Source organism: Saccoglossus kowalevskii, chromosome 8 (genome assembly GCF_978046115.1).
Source record: "Saccoglossus kowalevskii chromosome 8, keSacKowa6.1, whole genome shotgun sequence".
In the NCBI taxonomy this organism is placed as follows: Eukaryota; Metazoa; Hemichordata; class Enteropneusta; family Harrimaniidae; genus Saccoglossus; species Saccoglossus kowalevskii.
In genome coordinates, this window is record NC_140648.1 from 25247295 (window position 1) to 25266875 (window position 19581).

Sequence of the window (19581 nt, forward strand, 5' to 3'; positions counted from 1 at the left end):
AAATGCCAATGTATTTCCATGCCTAATATATTTCATCACTGTATTCCCTTCTGAAAAATTAGCATTTTGACACTGAGCTATGAAAAAAAACAACAGAAAATCAAGTTCAAATCTTTCTATTTTTGTGTCAGACATTTGGTTCAAACCTTTCATGTATTACGCAAGATCTCACACAGAACCGAAAGTCACAAACTTTTTTTTTTTTACAGTTATGGATAATTCCCAGTGTGATAGGTGGTCTGCTTATGCTACAACAAGCTATAAATTTTACACAGATGTATAGTGTACTTGTTTATAGTTCAGCCCTTACATTACTTTTCACGGTCTCAACAACTTTCCACACCTTGGCATGGACTGGTAAAGCAAAGTAAGTTAGATTATTACGAGTCATATAGAAACTGTCAGTCTTGAACTATGGTAGCAAGGCATTATGGGTAACACATTCCATGAATTTGAAGTTAACACTCCACACAAGATGGCACTTCTTCAAATCACCTCTGCCACAGCTTGATTATGCATTTATGCAAATCAAGGGTCATTGGTAGGGTCAAACCCGAACTATATAATAAACATGGCGGGGTGATAATTATAAGGATGAGATTAGCATTATGGGTGATGATTTAAGCAGGTGGCACATTGTTAACTTTTTAGTTACAGCAAAAAATTTTGCTGGTCAGCAACGACATCACCGAAAGTGTGGGCAGATCTTTCACTTATTTCGTCACTGTGCATTGCCCTTCGTTGATATATTAAAGAACCCTGCATAATTTGTGCACTGTCAAATATTATAGCAAAGAAACGCATTGGTATGGGTCCCATACAACTCAAATACCGATAATATGCGTGCATGTAGTTTGTTTACAGAATTCAAAAACCTGGTGCACAGGGCCTTTGCCCTTTACCATAATACTGCATGGTGTCGCACAGGCTGAATCTGTTGATGCAAATTCACTGGAAGATGTATCGACTAGTTAATCTACTGGAACTATTTTATATTCAATGCTGTCAATCATTAAGATTTGTTATTACAACATAATAACAACAGCACTGAAAATGTAGTTTCGAGAATGTACCGTCACTCTGATTCTTTGTCCTACAATCCAATTTCACGCTTTCCCCTGGCTAGTAAAATTTGACTGTTCAAAATCAAAACTATTTCTACCATGTTTATTTGTTTATTTATTTATTTGTTTATTTATTTATTAACACACAACATCCCCCCGGAGGGGATGAAAAGGGGTACAAATCAAATATTATTAAAAGAAAAATAACTACATAAAAAGTAAGGGAACAAAAAAGCATTAAAAAAAAAAATTTGATAGATAAATTTGTATACAAGGAATGTGTTACTGGCTTAGTTTATGTAGATGCTGCTGTCTTGTATTAAAACAGTTTTTTAAATATTGGGCTAAAGGAATTGACATTTTCTCGTTACTTAGTAACTTAGTAATGATATGAATTTATTTTCATTACTAAATTTGTCAAAATTTGGTATACATTTATTAGCTACCATGTAAAGTTTAGATCTTATTTCGTTGTAATGAGGACAATTTATGACAAAATGTTGTTCATCTTCAACATGGTCATTGTCGCACATATTGCAGACTCTGTATTTAAAATCCAAACCAATATGCTGGTCTGTTTCAATTTTCAGACAGTGGTTGCCAAGTCTAAATTTTGTTAAGGATTTGCGAAGTTCATTGTTTTTCATAATTGTTAAGTAGTTTTCTTGTTCAATTTTGGTTTTAAAAAGTTTGTAGGTTCTTAGTTTATTTTTAGAATTTGATTTTTTCCATGTGATTCATGGTTATCACCTTGAAAGAATGCAGTGTACCGGTATATACTCTTTAACATGGTCTAGAAACACTCAGTTTCACTTTAGTCATGTCTGAATAACAAAACAAAGTCAGATCTGTGCTGCTTGTGTGGGACCCCTGTAATCTCTTTAGATCAAAGTTTGATTGTTTTATAGTGTTTCCTGGTATGCCAGGCATTCTATTAATGAGATAATCACCTGGCGTTGGTGTCAAATACCACTCACCAATGTATACATATGTAGAGAGAGAGAGGAAACGGCAATTCCCATACTTCTTCAACTTAAATTACATTTCTCAACTTATCTAAAGGATGTTTAGAGCAAAATGTAAACTGTGAATCAAAGACACCAGTACGGTGATCATTACTGGTATATTAATAGTACACACGCTGTACGGATTTTAGATGAGAGATTTGATTAAATTTTATTTTTTGTATTGCCAAATCCCACTATATGAGATGTCACTGAAATTTTGTTATATTATTAAGGCTAAAAATGTTTTACTTCTCGTCTTAGAAACCATTAAAAAAATGATGTCGTGATGTAATTTTAATTTCTTGTATTTTTTTTTTTTATTACCATAACAACAAGGTCTGTGTTCAGCATTCAAATGGTGGTGGTCCTCATGCTGCATTGTGTGTAATAGTGTAATTTTGTATTTCAAAATGGTTAATTATTCCCGTGAATTTTATTATTTGCACTGCGCGCATGCGCAATTGTCTTGTTGTATTTATGCAAATTGATTGTTTCACGCATGCGCAATTTTGTATTGTTAGTTAGTAGCGTCCTTTGTTGCTTTCAAGTCAACCGTGAACTTTTCGATTTCCCCACCCACCCACCCTTTTCATTCCTTGTTGTCCGAGGTGGGCTTTTTCGCAAGTGAATGTTTTATTTATTTTGCTTTTCTTTATTAGCTTTTTTTTGCGTGCATCGATTGATTCTTGCGGTTTCGTGATTTTCTTGCTAGTTTTGTTAGTTTTTATTGCATCTTGATGTTATTTTCAGTTTTGTGATTCTGCCTTTTTGTCTTGTTGGCTGGCGAACATGATCAGCAAAACTCATTGTTTCGTTAGTGAATAAAACGAAATTACGAAAGTAATATAGGGCCCATAGCAGTGTACATGTATACAACACGCATTGAAATACATTGCTTGTTTAAATTTGAACACTATGTGATGACTGTTGTGATGGCGATGTTAAACTTGACAACATTCAAACTACCCAAATTGAACTCACGAGAAAGGTTGACAAGTTTACAGGAATGGAGGGGAAAATCACCGAATTGCAGAGATCTGTCACGTACGTAAGTGATATTTTCGACACTTTTAAAGAGGAAATAACAGATCTGAAAATGGAAAACAACAGGTTGCAATTGAGATTAGATGAAACAAAAGAGGAGTTAAACATATTACAACAATACACACGTATGAACAATCTTGAAATCTCGGGTATAACGGAAGAGGATGGCGAAGATACGGATGATTTAGTGGTGAAAGTTGCGTCAGCGGTCGGTGTTCACATCACACATAACGATATTGACATATCACATCGGCTACCACATAACAGAAGCACATCTCTCAGACAACAACAACCAGCACCGATCATAGTTAAATTTACGAGACGCACTGTTCGCAATAAATTGTATATGTCCAAGAAACATCTTAAAGGCAAAACCAGTCGTGATATCGGCACTAGTGGAAATACCAAATTATTCATTAATGAAAACCTGACACAACAAAACAAGCAAATGTTTTACCAAGCAAATCAGGCACGGAAGGCAAAGAACTGGAGATTTATTTGGACAAATGGAGGGAAGATTTTCGCAAGAAAAAGTCCAGAAGACCAAGTCATACGTATACTGAGAAATGCAGACTTAGAGAAGATTGTCTAATAACATTGCCACTCTTATCGTAAATGACTGACACACTCGACGTACAACCAATCAAATACAACTGTAAAACATACTCAGTAGATGAATTTAATTCAGGTAATTTCAATAATAAGCATTTTTTATCTACTATTCATTTCAACATCAGATCACTTGCAAAACATTTTGACGATTTTGTCTCTCTCCTTAATAATATAAATCAACATTTCTCTGTTATTGCCCTTAGCGAAACTTGGTTACGTAAGAATTCTGATTGTTCCCTTTATACACTTCCCTCTTACCAATTAATTACGTCAAGCCGTGAGCATTCTAAAGGTGGTGGGGCGGCATTGTACGTCCACCACTCATTATCATTCTCACACCTTCATTGTTATGAAATAGCCCATTGTGAATCTGTCTTTGTTGATGTTATTATTGCAAAGAAACACATTGTATTTGCTGTAATTTATCGCAAACCCAATACTCCAATTCATGAATTCTGTGAAAGTTTTGGCCATGTGCTTAGTCAAATATCTGCTTTAAACAAGAAATGTATTATTCTAGGTGATTTTAATATTGATGTAAATCAAGATACTCATATTACCTCCACATACGCATCACTTTTGCACAGTTATAACTTTTCACAATTAATTAATACACCAACAAGAATGACACAAGTACCTCTATTGATCACGTGATTACTAATATTACTGACCACTTTGTTAAATGTGGCACAATACTCTCAGATATAAGTGACCACTTTCCCATTTTTTCTATATACGAAAATTTACATCATCATTTCAATCAAGGCAAGATATTTTACAAATGTGACTTCTCAAATTATAACCGTGACAAATTTGTTTCCGAATTGAACAATACATGTTGGCAGCCAATTTATAATTGTGATGAACCAAATCGGGCACTCAAGATTTTCTGTGATGCTTTCAGTGCTATTGCATCAAGGCACGCCCCAATTAAAAAATGTAATGTTAATAGCAAATCGTTTTGTAAGCCCTGGCTCTCGAAAGGTCTTCTTATTTCAACTAAAACAAAACACAAATTATTTTCTAAAATGAAAAGGTCTCCCAACAATTTTCAAGTTGGTAACAAGTACAAGATATACCGAAACCTCCTGACAAAACTGCTCAAAAAAGCTAAAAAAAACTATTATTCAGCCAAATTCCAGTCTTCGACTGGAAATACTAATAAAACCTGGAAAATTATAAATAGCATTTTAAACAATAATATTTCTATGTCTCCAAGACAGGTTATTAAATCCAATACGGGGGAAGTTTTGTCAAAGGATATCGATATTGCACAGAATTTCAATGATTTTTTCACTGATGTTGGACCAGCCCTAGCTGCTCAAATCAATTCTCCTGAACATTTTACAAACTACCTTTCTGATAATCATTACACAGCTTCTTTCTTCCTGCGTCCAGTTAGTCAAAATGACGTCATTAATGAGATCGGGCGTTTAGATCCCAGCAAAGCTATGGGCCCAGATCATATTCATCCAAAAACAATAATCCATGCTGCCCAACACATTGCTAGTCCCCTAGCCCATATCATCAACCTATCCATTACTACAGGTATTTTCCCAGATCTACTAAAAATCGCTAAAATTACCCCCATATATAAAAAAGGTTCACCTTTAGAAATAAGCAACTACAGACCCATTTCCTTATTGCCAATTCTAAGCAAAATTATTGAATCTGTTGTTAAATCCCAACTTTTAGCGTTCCTTGATAAATTTAATATTCTTTTGCCGACTCAATACGGTTTTCGCAAACATTACAATACCAAACTTGCACTTGTAGATCTAATTACTGACATCACAGACAAAATGGACGCAGGTTACATCACATTTGGTATATTTATAGATTTAAAGAAAGCATTCGATACAATTGACCACCACATTTTATTACAAAAATTAGAGCATTATGGGATTCGGAGCCTGCCACTTAAATGGTTTCACAGTTATCTAGAAAATCGTCTCCAGACAGTGGATGTCAATAGTACCGTATCACCCCCAAACCAAGTTAAATGTGGAATTCCCCAGGGTTCAATACTCGGCCCTCTATTATTTCTTCTCTATATTAATGATATTAACTCCAGTACCAATGCCTTTGATTTTCGTTTATTTGCAGATGACACTAACCTATTCAACTCACATAAATCTAACCAAATTAATCTTAATACTATTAATACAGAATTTAAAAAAGTCGTTGACTGGTGTAAAGCTAACAAACTAACAATTAATGCCAACAAAACAAATTATATGGTAATTAAAACTCCACAAAAACAAGTTCATATTAATGGATCCCTAGAAATTGATAATGTACCGTTAGAGGGCGTAACATCAGTATCTTACTTGGGTGTCAATATAAATTCGTCTTTGAACTGGAAATCTCATATTAACAAAGTCACTAACATACTTAGCTCTAAAATTGGTATAATCTCACAAATTCGACATTATGTCCCAAAGTATATTCTTATTCTATTATATAATACCCTGATTCTTCCACATTTAACGTACTGTGTTGAAATATGGGGAAACGCTTATCCTACCCTTCTTGAACCGATTCTACGACTCCAGAAAAGACTTGTGCGGCTTATCACTTTTTCAAAATGGAACTCTCATTCTGCAACACTGTTCCGTTCTCTTCAAATTCTGGACATTCACAAACTATGTAAATTCCACTCTTGTCTATATATTTTCGATTTAAATAAAAATCGTTTCGCACGCTGTCCTGATACCTACATCAACACTCCTTCTCATAATTATCCCACTAAAATAAATAGAAGTGGCAGCCTCTCTATACCAAAAACAAAACTTTCTATAACCCAGCATAACATAAAGTTTGCATCAATTAAGCATTGGAATTCACTAAGACCAGAACTACAAAATGCCAATATTAGTAGATATTTTTTTAAAAATTGTCTGAAAGCTGAACTTATATCTGAATATTCAGATTAATTACACGACTATTGGTTGACAACTCACTACAGACTGACTGATTAACTGATTGACAAGCCGACTAATTGACTGGTAGTTTGTACAATGTGATTGATTGTTTTGCGATTAGAAAAATATTAATTTATTTATTTTGCAATTAAGTGACTTATTTATTCAATTGAATTATGATTATTCACCATATCAGGATAGAGTATAAAAATCACATATACATATATATGATTACCTTTTGATATTTTTTTTCATTGACAGACTGATTGTTTGCTTGATTTTGCAGTTTAGTGATTAGTTTATTTTGTAGAAAATGATTTATTAAATTTAGTGATTTATTTATTGTGCGACAAAATAATGTTTATATTCACTCAGCAATTTCAATGACTTATTTATTTTATTTTGATATTTAGTAATTGAACTATAATGTTGCGCCACTTCACGATAAAAATATATGTATATGATAAATTTATGATAATCCGCACGTCAGTACAGTATTATTTCTTATTCCGGGTCTAGGACTCGACTAGCTCAAATGAGCTATTTCCATGACCCACACCAGAATCCTTTGCAGTGGTAAAAAGGAAAAATTAATTGTGTTATGTATATTTTCTTTTTCTGGTGTAAATAAATAAATACAAATACAAATACAAATTTAACCTTTAGTATTTATTGTTTGGATCAACAACACATTCTCTGAAACTGAAATAAAAAATGTTACCAGTATGCAAAAATGGCCAAAAAACGTGCATTTTTCAAACTAGTGCGTGTGATGACATTTTTTTGACCTTATGTAAAAAATATATGTGCCCTAAAAATTTCAATAATTTTTAGTGGCCTATAACAATTCTAGTATTTGCTTTGTCTGAATTTTGTTTGCTTACAATTGCATTCAAATGTGAGTTGATTTACAGAAATTAGTCACATTGATAAATATTCCATACACATACATAGATGACATCACATATTTCACAAATTAGTCTCCAAATAGCAATAAACTTGAACTATTTGCTCAAAAGGTGATTTTAACAATTCTGTGGGGAGATTCATTTGAATTATTGATCGTTTATTCATAACCGTGTTGTCTTCGTATTTCATTTTTTGCATGTAATGCTATGAGAAACTAGCACACCCAGTTGTAATTTGGCCAATATTTGTTCCGAACGTCGGAGTAAACACCGTATTTGTAATCAAGCAATGAGAAAGCCTCCCGCCCTACAAATTGTTACTTGACGCGATATTGGCAATTGGCAACATTGTATGTTTTTGCGCTCGTTTGAGCAGTTGCTTTGCAGTTGTTTACGAGTTAACATCTGTATTACATTGTTGAAGAATAAACGAGATTGAGTTCCAGTTTACATGACTTGTCTGTTTCAGTTTTCACTTCCGTGACTGAGAAGACCCGATCCTTCCCTTCCCCCACAAATTCAAAATATCAAACAATTAATATGGTTATATTACTGAAGATGATTAAGGTAGCGGGACTATTATTTGCATACTTGTTTTCATCTTCTAATTGTGACTAAATGACTACAAATAGACCCGGGAAAGTATATATTTTTAGAATCGCCAGACTTCAAGCTTTTCACAAGTGTATTTTGCATGCCCGTATCTGCAATCTACGACGCGTTACTCAATCAAAGGTGAAAAATTACTTTTTCTGTAAAAAAAATAATTACGCATTTATGCTGGCGATAAGAAGTATTTTTTTCACTTTTCCTAGTTGTTCAATAGTCTGGTAAATTGAATGTGTCTGGTTAGTTTTATTCAAGCAACGCGTTTTAAAAAATAGTGTCCTGAATTTCAATTACTGTTTTAGTCGCATTGCCCCCAACTCAAACCACAACTCGTTGGTAAATAATCGATGAAATAGTTTGTCTGGACACATTCAAGTTCCTCTCATTGTCACCTTAAAGCTGTGAAAATTTGGTGTTAATCCGACGACAATAAGTATACGTTATTTTTTGTTAAAGACCTTGTATTTTGAAAAACATAAACTCCTAAAAAACGTCCATGAAGTAACAGCAAAGATTTTCAAGCTTGTTTATCGGCACAATCAATTTGTTTTCCCATCAAGGTCTGTTTTACCATGTGTAGGGACATCCAAATGTGTAAGGCTATTGGAAACCAAAAAAATAAAGGAATGGGATAGCTATAATTGGATAAATTCGGCATATGAAAACACCAAAATCAATGATTTTTTTTCAGTGGCTGTGTGACCTTGTGTCTGACACATTCATATGCAAATGACTAATCTGTGAAACAAACAGGGGCGGAGACAAACCACTCAAATGTTTGGAAACACTCATTGTGTGTCAGATAGCTACTGATAACACATCCTAACATTGCTTTGTCTTGAGTTTATCTTTGAAACTTATAGGCACACAGATTAAACCTGTGTTGTTGATTTTGGAAAACACTACTGAGGCTGCCTTGCTTCCCTTCAGAAAATCTATATTTTAACCAACTTACATGACATTCTATGTTATATTGACTTTATCATATGAAAGTTTATGGTGCATTTCATCAATTAATAAATAAATGTGAAAATCGTAATTTTCAACACAAATAATAGTCTCGCTACCTTAAACAGCATAATTTATAATTTAGGTCAAATTAAATACGAGTTCAAAACAATTAACTGATTTGAAATATATTATGTGTCATTTTTCCCACTCAAAGAAACGCATTGTTTTGTACAATATTCAATAATTGCAACCCAAACTAAATTAATTTAAATATAATTTCCATATTTCATATGCATAATTAATTTGCGTAACTACTAACTGTCCAAAAGAGAAACATATTATTTGATGTAATTATGCAGGTAATTAACAGGAGATAATTGGTTTGAAATAAATGAATAAATATTAATAACTACATGAATGCATAGCAATGTACACAATGACATCTGATAATTCCATTCCATGGTGACAGCTTTTCCCTAAAATCAAAGGTTATAGCCATCAGTGTTGCTATTGTACATTTGTATACACAAGTAAACAAGCTAATTATATACATGTATATATATATGTGCATGGGGTTGATGTATGGTGGTTAACATTTTAATATAAATATTTAATATTAGGTTTAATTTTAGCAGATTTGATTTTGCAGGGAATTTTCACTAGATTTCAAATTTATTGGTTATTGAGGTATACGCTACATTCTATTGTTAACTTTGAATCACTGGGTTTTAATTTTTAACTATCTGCGAAAATAGAACCAATTAAACAATTAAGACCTATGCAGCACTAATAAACTGTAAGTTATTGATGGGATAAGACTCTTCCAGTCTATGTTTTAGATTCTTGCAAGTGCACATTATTGTCAATTTCACAATAGGAATCAGTTTGTGAGACTAAGTTGAATTTACAAGTGTAGATTTCCTTGCCCTTCGAAGACACCATGGCGTTTATTTAATATGTTGGATATCAAGATATCTATAGTATGTACACTAGACTACATCGAATACGTTTAGTAAAAAATATAAAAAACTACACATTCATGGTGACGTGAATCTACATGTATACCCTCCTTTTAAAACAGGATTGACATTAAAGCACTGTCCAGATGGTTGCCTAGCAACAAGTGAAGACATGACTCTTGCATTATCTCTTGACATGGCATGATATTTCATTTATTATTGTGTCTCCACAATGACGTAACTGTCAAGGGGCTAATACTGTACGACTTGTGTATGGCTTGCGCATCAGCCCAGATTTTAATAAAGAAAACCTGGCAGACAGTAAATCATAGGATATAGCTGTATATAATCTCATTCAAGTTTATTATCTCATGATTTATTACTTTGTTTTGGATAAAAGTAATTTTCCTTAAAAATGGCAATTTGTGTGCATGATTGACTCTTCCAGTATTGTCTGCCAATATCTACTTGGAGTAAGAGTGTATCTGATTGGCTACCCAATCCTAGCACCTAACAGTCTGACCAATCAGAGAGCAGCTTGTTTGTTGACAAGTTGTTTTGACAAAATGAATTCTTTAACATGATTGAAAATTTGGTTTGTAAACTTGAATAAATCAAGATGGCTACCAGTTGGTCATTTTGAATTAAATCAGTAGCACACATATGGTCTCTTTTAAAAATTTGAATAAAATTCTTTATCCACTATGGCAATGTCAAATTATCTTTGTTCAGATTTTAGTAAATTGCTCAAGTACATGTGGACTCCCTCATTCACACTGAATATCAAATCTTATAATACAAACAGTGACACATTCCAGATAAAAACATTTTTGTACAGTGAACAAAAGAGCTAGTGTAATGAAAAATAAATAAAAATGAAATATTACATCCAACAATTAAATATTCCAAGATAAATAGCCTCAGACAAAAAAAAAACGTTTTTGAAGAGAACTGTGTGACACCCATGTATTTTATGATTGAAGTTAATTAAATAACCAATACATAGTGCAACAAATATATTATTATATGATCTATATGCATTCACTGTGTACATTTATGTTAGATATTCTTAGTATTTATTGTTGCTAGGTAACATGTTTCAAAGCATTACAACTGCTGGCATGTGTCATCAGTCAATAGAAATTTTGTGACATCCTGCAGTGACACTACAATCAGTTTATTGCTTTCACAATCATGCTTCTTTTAAATCTATTGTATTTTAAGTTATCCTTGGCCGTTTGTTTAGATGGTATAGACTTTATCTTTCCTGTAACCCATTGAACACCAAAATCACAAAATAAATACTGTAAAATACTTTTAATTATTTCTGCTTGGAATTTATTTTCGCTAAAGAGATGATTCATTGAAAATAAAATCCAGCGAATATACCTTTTAATTAGTCCCCGTTCGGACGTAGTCCGAAAACGTCTGTGCATCCGTGCGTCCGTGATCACCTGTATCTCGAACATGCATGGACCGATTAAGTTCAAACTTCACTCATACATCACACATTATATGGGACATACGCACATGCATTTTTTTCATGATCCGATTAACGATAGCCGAATAGCAGCCATTTTAAGGCCGAAAATGCATCAAAATCACACATTTTCACCATTCCGGACCCGGATCTCAGTTATGCATGGACGGATTTTGTTCAAATTTGGTACATACATTAAACACAATAGGACCTTGATCCAGGCCCTTTTTTTTCCGGATCAAGTTAAAAATGGCCGACTGGCGGCCATTTTGTTTTAAAGAATTCAGTTCTGGATCCGTATCTGAGACATGCCTGGATTAATCGAGTTCAAACTTCACACACACAAGGTACATCATGTCACAAATATGTATGTGCATTTGTTTCATGATCTCATTAACGATAGCCAAATGGCGGCCGCTTTAAGGCCGAAAATGCATTGAAATCGCACATTTTCACAATTCCGGACCCAGATCTCAGTTATGCATGGATGGATTTTGTTCAAATTTGGTACATACATTAAACATAATAGGACCTTGATGTACGTCATTTTTTTTTCGGATCATGTTCGAAATGGCCGACTGGCGGCCATTTTGTTTTAAAGAATTCAGTTCTGGATCCGTATCCGAGACATGTCTGTATTGATCAAGTTCAAACTTCACACACACATGGTACATCATGTCACAAATAGATATGTGCATTTGTTTCATGATCCGCTTAACAATAGCTGAATGATGGCCATTTTAAGGTCGAAAATGCATCAAAATCACGTATTTTCACAATTCCGGAACCGGATCTCAGTCATGCATGGATGGATTTTGTTCAGATTTAGTGCATATATTAAACATAATATAAGCTTGATGCATACCAATTTTTCTTCGAATCAAGTTCAGAATGGCCAACTGGCGGCCATTTTGTTTTAAAGAATTTAGTTTTCAATCCATATCTCGGACATGCCTGGACAGATCAAGTTCAAACTTCACATACACATCATACATTATATCATACATATGCCTGCGCATTTGGGCCAGTCCTTTTAAGGTCAAAAATTCACAAAAATTGTACATTTTCACCATACCGGAACTGAATCTGTCATGCGTGGGCAAATTTAGTTTAAATTTTTTTTTGGATTGTGTTGAAAATGGCTGACTGGTGGCTATTTTGTTTTACTGAATGCAGTTCAACATCCATATTGTTGCTGCTTTGAATGTATATGTCACTCAAATATGAACGGAACGGGGACTAGCCATTGACAATGACTTGTTTTTTTCTATATTTCACATTCAATTCATCAAAAATCAGTGAAAATAAATTCTCTACAAAACACCCCAAAAAGTCTGTTTAGTGAAAATAATTCCAGCTAAAATAAAGTATTTTACAGGAAATGAGTTTGTTGTTAATTTTTCTCAAAATTTTGATACAGGCCTGTAGCCAATTGAAAATTTATTTCATTTGGTCAGAAATTATCGAAAGATTTATAGAAAATTAAATGAAAATATACAAAGTGTTGCAACAAAATTTTGACGGTAAAAAATATTGTGCAAAATTTTGATGATAATAAAGATCACAACAAGTTATCCTGGTTACTACATGTTTGTGTTGTTGTTATCGTTTGTAAAATGTGACAGCGTTGTGTTTTTTATGAAATTTCGTCTTTCTAAATGCTATATAATTTCAAAACATGGAAGTATGCCATTTCAGACCACATATACCAGAACTCAGAAACAGAAAATCGTGTGGACCATACAGACCCAGTCTTCAAAGTATGTGAATTTTACTTCAGACCAGACAGTGTACAGTACAGTGGCAGTGCCTACATGTAATGTGAACTGTCTCCCAGGGCTGAACCAACAGTGTTTAATTTCTGTTAACAAGTTACCTAGAAGGATGTTATAAATAAAATCATGTAGGCGTCATATTATGTTTCTCATATGTACATGATAGCTGTCTAGAAAACAAATACAGACTTAAAATGAAATGGATTGAACAAAGTTACAATATTTACCCTAGCAATAACGTATGTATTTACGTAAATGAAAGAGATATGTCTGGTGTTTATATGCAAATGTATATTTTAATAATCCAGCTACATTACAATAACTAAATGTTATTGGTGATTTAGGTGCGCTTCTATCAAGGATGTGGTTGTAATAAAGGAAATATGGTTTATTTGGACTGTATTTGTTCTGTTAGAAGCACCAATAGAAGTGCATGTAAGACAACAATTGCATATATAATAAAGTACATTATTGAAATATTACATACTTTGAACATAGAAACACCTCTGCAATTTACCGAAGTGTATGCGCTACTAATATGGTATACAGGGTACTTTTGAAATACTGTATTTGTGCTATTAAGTAGGGTATGCGCTTAAGTACTGTAAAATGACTAATTTTCACTGGGTTTAAATTTCACTGATTTACCATTTCAGGCATATTCAGTGGGTTTTAAATTCACGGTTTTATCATTTAGATAATGTGTTCTATGCTAAATTTTACATATTCACTGTGTTTTAATTTAGCGCATTTTTCCAGTCAGCGAAATAAGCTAAATTAAAACCCAGTGAATAATTACCCCCTTTACAGTACATATAGCAAGTGGTGTAATGCTATCGTCTCAGTTACCATGTTTATACATGTATATATATAAAATAAATGGATAGGCAGGTTTGAACTTAAATGTCAATTTGGTCAACTTTTGTGAAATTTGGGTTTTTATACATCTGTTAATGAATCCCCACAAGTTTGAGTGTGTTTTAATTTTTCCAGTATTGCATGGGGTATCTGCTCATCACCTTATTGGGAAAAATTTATTCCAAATGTGAAACAATTATGTAGTATTTCCAAGATGGTGGACGTACTTGTATTTAAAAAAAAAGGTTCGGGCGAGAAAGTTCCAGTCATTTTCACTATTTTGCTCAGTTCTGGGCATCTCACCCAAAGCGGTTAAATCGAAACTTCCACTGTACTCTATTTGTGCATACTTTGTGGCATCCACATGGTAACCTCGTAATAGTCTCTTCACTAATACTTTGATGAATGTTTGACAAATGAAACTGACATGGTATATTCTATCTTCATTACAGGAATCTGTTTTTCTTCTTCCATGTTGGTGACAGAGCCATTATCTATTTATTTATTGCAGCTTCTTACACACCATGGTGAGTTATTATCCCTTCCTTTCGACACTACATAAATTATCCTTGGAAGAGGCTTGATAATTTGCATATTTGAATCATGCTTTAACTTTTTGAATGCCATAATTTTTTTCATTTTGTGGCAATACTTTGCGTATATTTATGTGTTTTACTTTTATTACTTTGTAAATTTTTGAGACCAGATATACCTATAGATCTTTATAAAAATTTTGAAAAAAATATGTAAACAATTTTGGAGGTTTATATTTTGTGAATGGTGATAAAAAGTTGACCTAAAAGTAAACTTTCGTCACCATTCACTACTGTAAAATACTTTTTTTTTAGCTGGAATTAATTTTGGCTGAAAAGACATTTTTGGTGTTTTTATGGAATTTATTTTCACTGATTTATGACAAGTTGAATGTAAAATATAGAAAAAAAAGGTATATTCGTTGGATTTTATTTTCTCTGAATCATTTCTTCACCGAAAATAAAATTAATTCCAAGTGAAAATAAAGTATTATACAGTAAATAAAACATGTTACTAGTACATTTTTCACAGATTTGATCAAGCCCTGTAGCCAATAGAAAACTATGTTCATTTATTCCAAAATGATCAAAAAAATTCAATGAAAATACAGAGAAATAGGCAAAATGTTGGCGAGAAAAATCATGGTGCTCAAAGAGTTAATGGCTCTGGCAGGGATTTGTTTAAACAAGGGAACAGGGGTGCAGCGCCCTCATCCCATGGCCATTCGCCCCCTTACCCTGGGGAGCAGATCCTCTGGCAACCATTTAATTCTGATTGACCAGGGGTCACATGTGGCCACAGTCTTCAACTGTGACCTGTCTGATAGTAATTTTGGCTCCAAGGAAGCCATAAAATGCTCAATTTTAACTTAGAATTATCAAAAACTCTACACCCTGGTAGGGAGAACCCTATCTCCCCCCCCCCCCCCACTTGGTGGCGCCGCTGAATTGCAGTGCTCCCTCTTGCAGTTTTTTTCTAGAAAATCCCCTGCTATGGTATGTATATATATATTCAACTGTTTCAAAATATGGTGAGATACGCAATTTTGTTGCCATAGTGATAGGGATGTAACATAACATTGCACAATAGCGAAATCTGTTGCCACTAACGATCTCATTAGTCATTTTTGTAAACTCATATTGGTTTTTATACTCGCACACCTACCGAGGCATAGTGGTGACGCCTACCGAGGCATAGTGGCGACACCTACCGAGGCGAAGTGGTGACGCCTACCGAGGCATAGTGGTGACGCCTACCGAGGCATAGTGGTGACACCTACCGAGGCATAGTGGTGACACCTACCGAGGCATAGTGGTGACACCTACCGAGGCATAGTGGTGACGCCTACCGAGGCATAGTGGTGACACCTACCGAGGCATAGTGGTGACGCCTACCGAGGCATAGTGGTGACACCTACCGAGGCATAGTGGTGACACCTACCGAGGCATAGTGGTGACGCCTACCGAGGCATAGTGGTGACACCTACCGAGGCATAGTGGTGACACCTACCGAGGCATAGTGGTGACACCTACCGAGGCATAGTGGTGACGCCTACCGAGGCATAGTGGTGACACCTACCGAGGCATAGTGGTGACGCCTACCGAGGCATAGTGGTGACACCTACCGAGGCATAGTGGTGACGCCTACCGAGGCATAGTGGTGACGCCTACCGAGGCATAGTGGTGACACCTACCGAGGCATAGTGGTGACACCTACCGAGGCATAGTGGTGACACCTACCGAGGCATAGTGGTGACGCCTACCGAGGCATAGTGGTGACGCCTACCGAGGCATAGTGGTGACGCCTACCGAGGCATAGTGGTGACGCCTACCGAGGCATAGTGGTGACGCCTACCGAGGCGAAGTGGTGACGCCTACCGAGGCGAAGTGGTGACACCTACCGAGGCATAGTGGTGACGCCTACCGAGGCGAAGTGGTGACGCCTACCGAGGCGAAGTGGTGACACCTACCGAGGCATAGTGGTGACACCTACCGAGGCATAGTGGTGACGCCTACCGAGGCATAGTGGTGACGCCTACCGAGGCGAAGTGGTGACACCTACCGAGGCATAGTGGCGACGCCTACCGAGGCATAGTGGTGACACCTACCGAGGCATAGTGGTGACGCCTACCGAGGCATAGTGGTGACGCCTACCGAGGCATAGTGGTGACACCTACCGAGGCATAGTGGTGACACCTACCGAGGCATAGTGGTGACACCTACCGAGGCATAGTGGTGACACCTACCGAGGCATAGTGGTGACACCTTGCGAAATGGAACTGTCGCTCAGTGGGTATCATGAGTATTGAATAAACGGCATTGTACCCATTTCATTGATGTTTTAGATACACAGTTTCTAATTGGGTTATAATAAACAGTTATAAACAAACACAGCGCAAATATGAGATGTCTGTGATGTTAATTTGAATACATTTAAAACTCGTTAATTTTCTTATTTATACACAGGTGTTTTAACACTTGTTTTTTAAGTCATTAATAATTTGTCTATATTTAACTTGTCATACCACTATGTCTGTTAGGTATTGGACAGTCTCTATGGCTAACCTGTGTATAAAGACCTCCTGCTTATAGTGACCAGTTTTAGATGGTCTCACGTCATAATGTATGACTAACCTGTGTATAAAGACATCCTGCTTATAGTGACCAGTTTTAGATGGTCTCATGTCATAATGTATGACTAACCTGTGTATAAAGACATCCTGCTTATAGTGACCAGTTTTAGATGGTCTCACGTCATAATGTATGACTAACCTGTGTATAAAGACATCCTGCTTATAGTGACCAGTTTTAGATGGTCTCACGTCATAATGTATGACTAACCTGTGTATAAAGACCTACTTATAGTGACCAGTTTTAGAAGGTCTCGCGCCATGTCTTATGTGTATAAAGACAATCTTGCTTTTGTTTACAGACCAAAAAAATAAGCATTTTGTTTATAAAACAATTTTGAATTTCTTCAAGTCAAACTTGTTTGATTTTGACCAATACAAATAAATGTGTATTCGTTGCAAAAGTACAATCTCATTTATTTCTGTCACATGTATGAGTTGGTCATTCAATAAAAAATAATCCAACCTTCATACATGTATAAAGACTACCTGTCTATAAAGACCATTTTAATGCAGTCCTTTGGGCGGTCGCTATACACAGGGTAGACTGTGGTACAGATGATGGGTCATACCAAGGGAGGTAGGCAAAAGTGCTTGGGTTAATACAATACTAGAAATAATACATGAATATTTTCATTCTTGGATAAAATAAGTTATTTATAGTAACATTCTAGAAATGGAAAAAATTCTGTGGTGACATGTTTTGATCGAACTCGGACATGTAGTGGTACAAGACATGGCCACTTGCTTTTTGAAAAGGTTCGAATGTAGGACGCAATTAAATATAGATATAATGGCGCAGTATCTAGTTTGTGTGTATATTTAATACAAATATTATTTTTAAATCTTTTCAAGCAGATTGCATCACTGATCCAAAACTTTTGCCTAACGTCCTTGGTCATACTGCTCAAAACATCCAGTTATTGTGAATAATTACCTACTACCAATCAGTCTTGGCAGCTATTTGTACCTATATGTGAACAGTTGATTTGAGAGTATCAAGTGTACGTGATATGTTGTTTGATTGCGCAATAACGAGAAAATGATGAATAATTATAATGCGTTTAGACGAAAATACCACATGGCATAGAAACCTGCAAATGGTCTACTAAAGTGTTGGAGTTGTCGCATACTAACATGTTCATTATGTACTCATGTGAGAATTACAATGTGTTCTCTAAACAAATATTGTTTATTAAAATGATATTTGAATTTGTGCTGCTAATAGCGGTGCTTTAATTTAATTACCATTCACATATTATTTGTCTGCTGCAATATCATAATTCATGGAAATATCAAACTATCATTGATAAAAATATGTTTTGGATATTAAAAATTCAAAAGATGTACACTTGTATTATGTATATATCATGATATTCTACTTTCTATATAGGTTACATCTCAAAGATATGGGTTTCCTGGGCATTCACATGCGATGGTTAATATGGTTATTTGCCGGTCTTGGCATCATCTACAATTACACATTCTATGAGAAGTAAGTCTAGAACTCATGTGTTTATTACATGTCTTCACGTACGTGCAGCAAAATTAGAATTGGGATATTGGATTGGCTTGCCACTTGTATAGACAATTAATTGTAATGTAGTGAACACTTTTTTATCTGTACTTTGTTAACTGGTTGATGTGCCTCCCAGCAGGAAGGCTGGCCTCTTTTTGTCAGGTCAGTAATTTTCCAGATTGAGATGGAAGTGCTTGTAGCCAGTTAGCAGTACACTATGTTGTCAACCACCTACTGTAAAGGGGGTAATTATTCATTGGGTTTCAATTTTGCTTTTTTCGCTGACTGAAAAATGCTAAATTGAAACCCAGTGAATATGTAAAATTGAGCATAGAACACGTTATCTAAATGATAAAACCGTGAATTTAAAACCTACTGTATATGCCTGAAATGGTAAATCAGCAAAATTTAAACCCAGTGAAAATTAGTCATTTTACAGTATTGAGTCAATGTGAAGCTACTTACAAGATTGTACCTGATTGGCTACCCAACCCTAACACCTAACAGTCGGACCAATCAGAGAGCAGCTAGTTTGTTGAGGATATTTTATGTTTCATTGTAAAGTAAACTACGTGTATGGCTTTACTTAAGAAGATAAAAAGAGGAAAAAAATTTGCAATAAGTGAACTCAATTTATGCGTATAAAATTTTAGACTGACAATAGTTACCTAAAGAATCTTCTCTGCAAAAAACAACGAGAAATCTCCA

The 19581-nt window shown here is 34.9% G+C and overlaps 1 protein-coding gene across 2 annotated transcripts in view; it reads left to right on the forward strand.

Moving 5' to 3' along the window:
- The window catches only part of LOC102806589 (monocyte to macrophage differentiation factor-like), a 35270-nt gene that overhangs the window by 7841 nt on the left and 7848 nt on the right, over nucleotides 1–19581 (forward strand). For both annotated transcript variants that reach the window (XM_078009126.2, XM_085502406.1), the window contains exons 3-5: nucleotides 210–367; nucleotides 14644–14718; nucleotides 18748–18849. In XM_078009126.2, the coding sequence (XP_077865252.1) occupies nucleotides 210–367; nucleotides 14644–14718; nucleotides 18748–18849 (335 nt within the window). The remainder of the gene's footprint in view (nucleotides 1–209; nucleotides 368–14643; nucleotides 14719–18747; nucleotides 18850–19581) is intronic.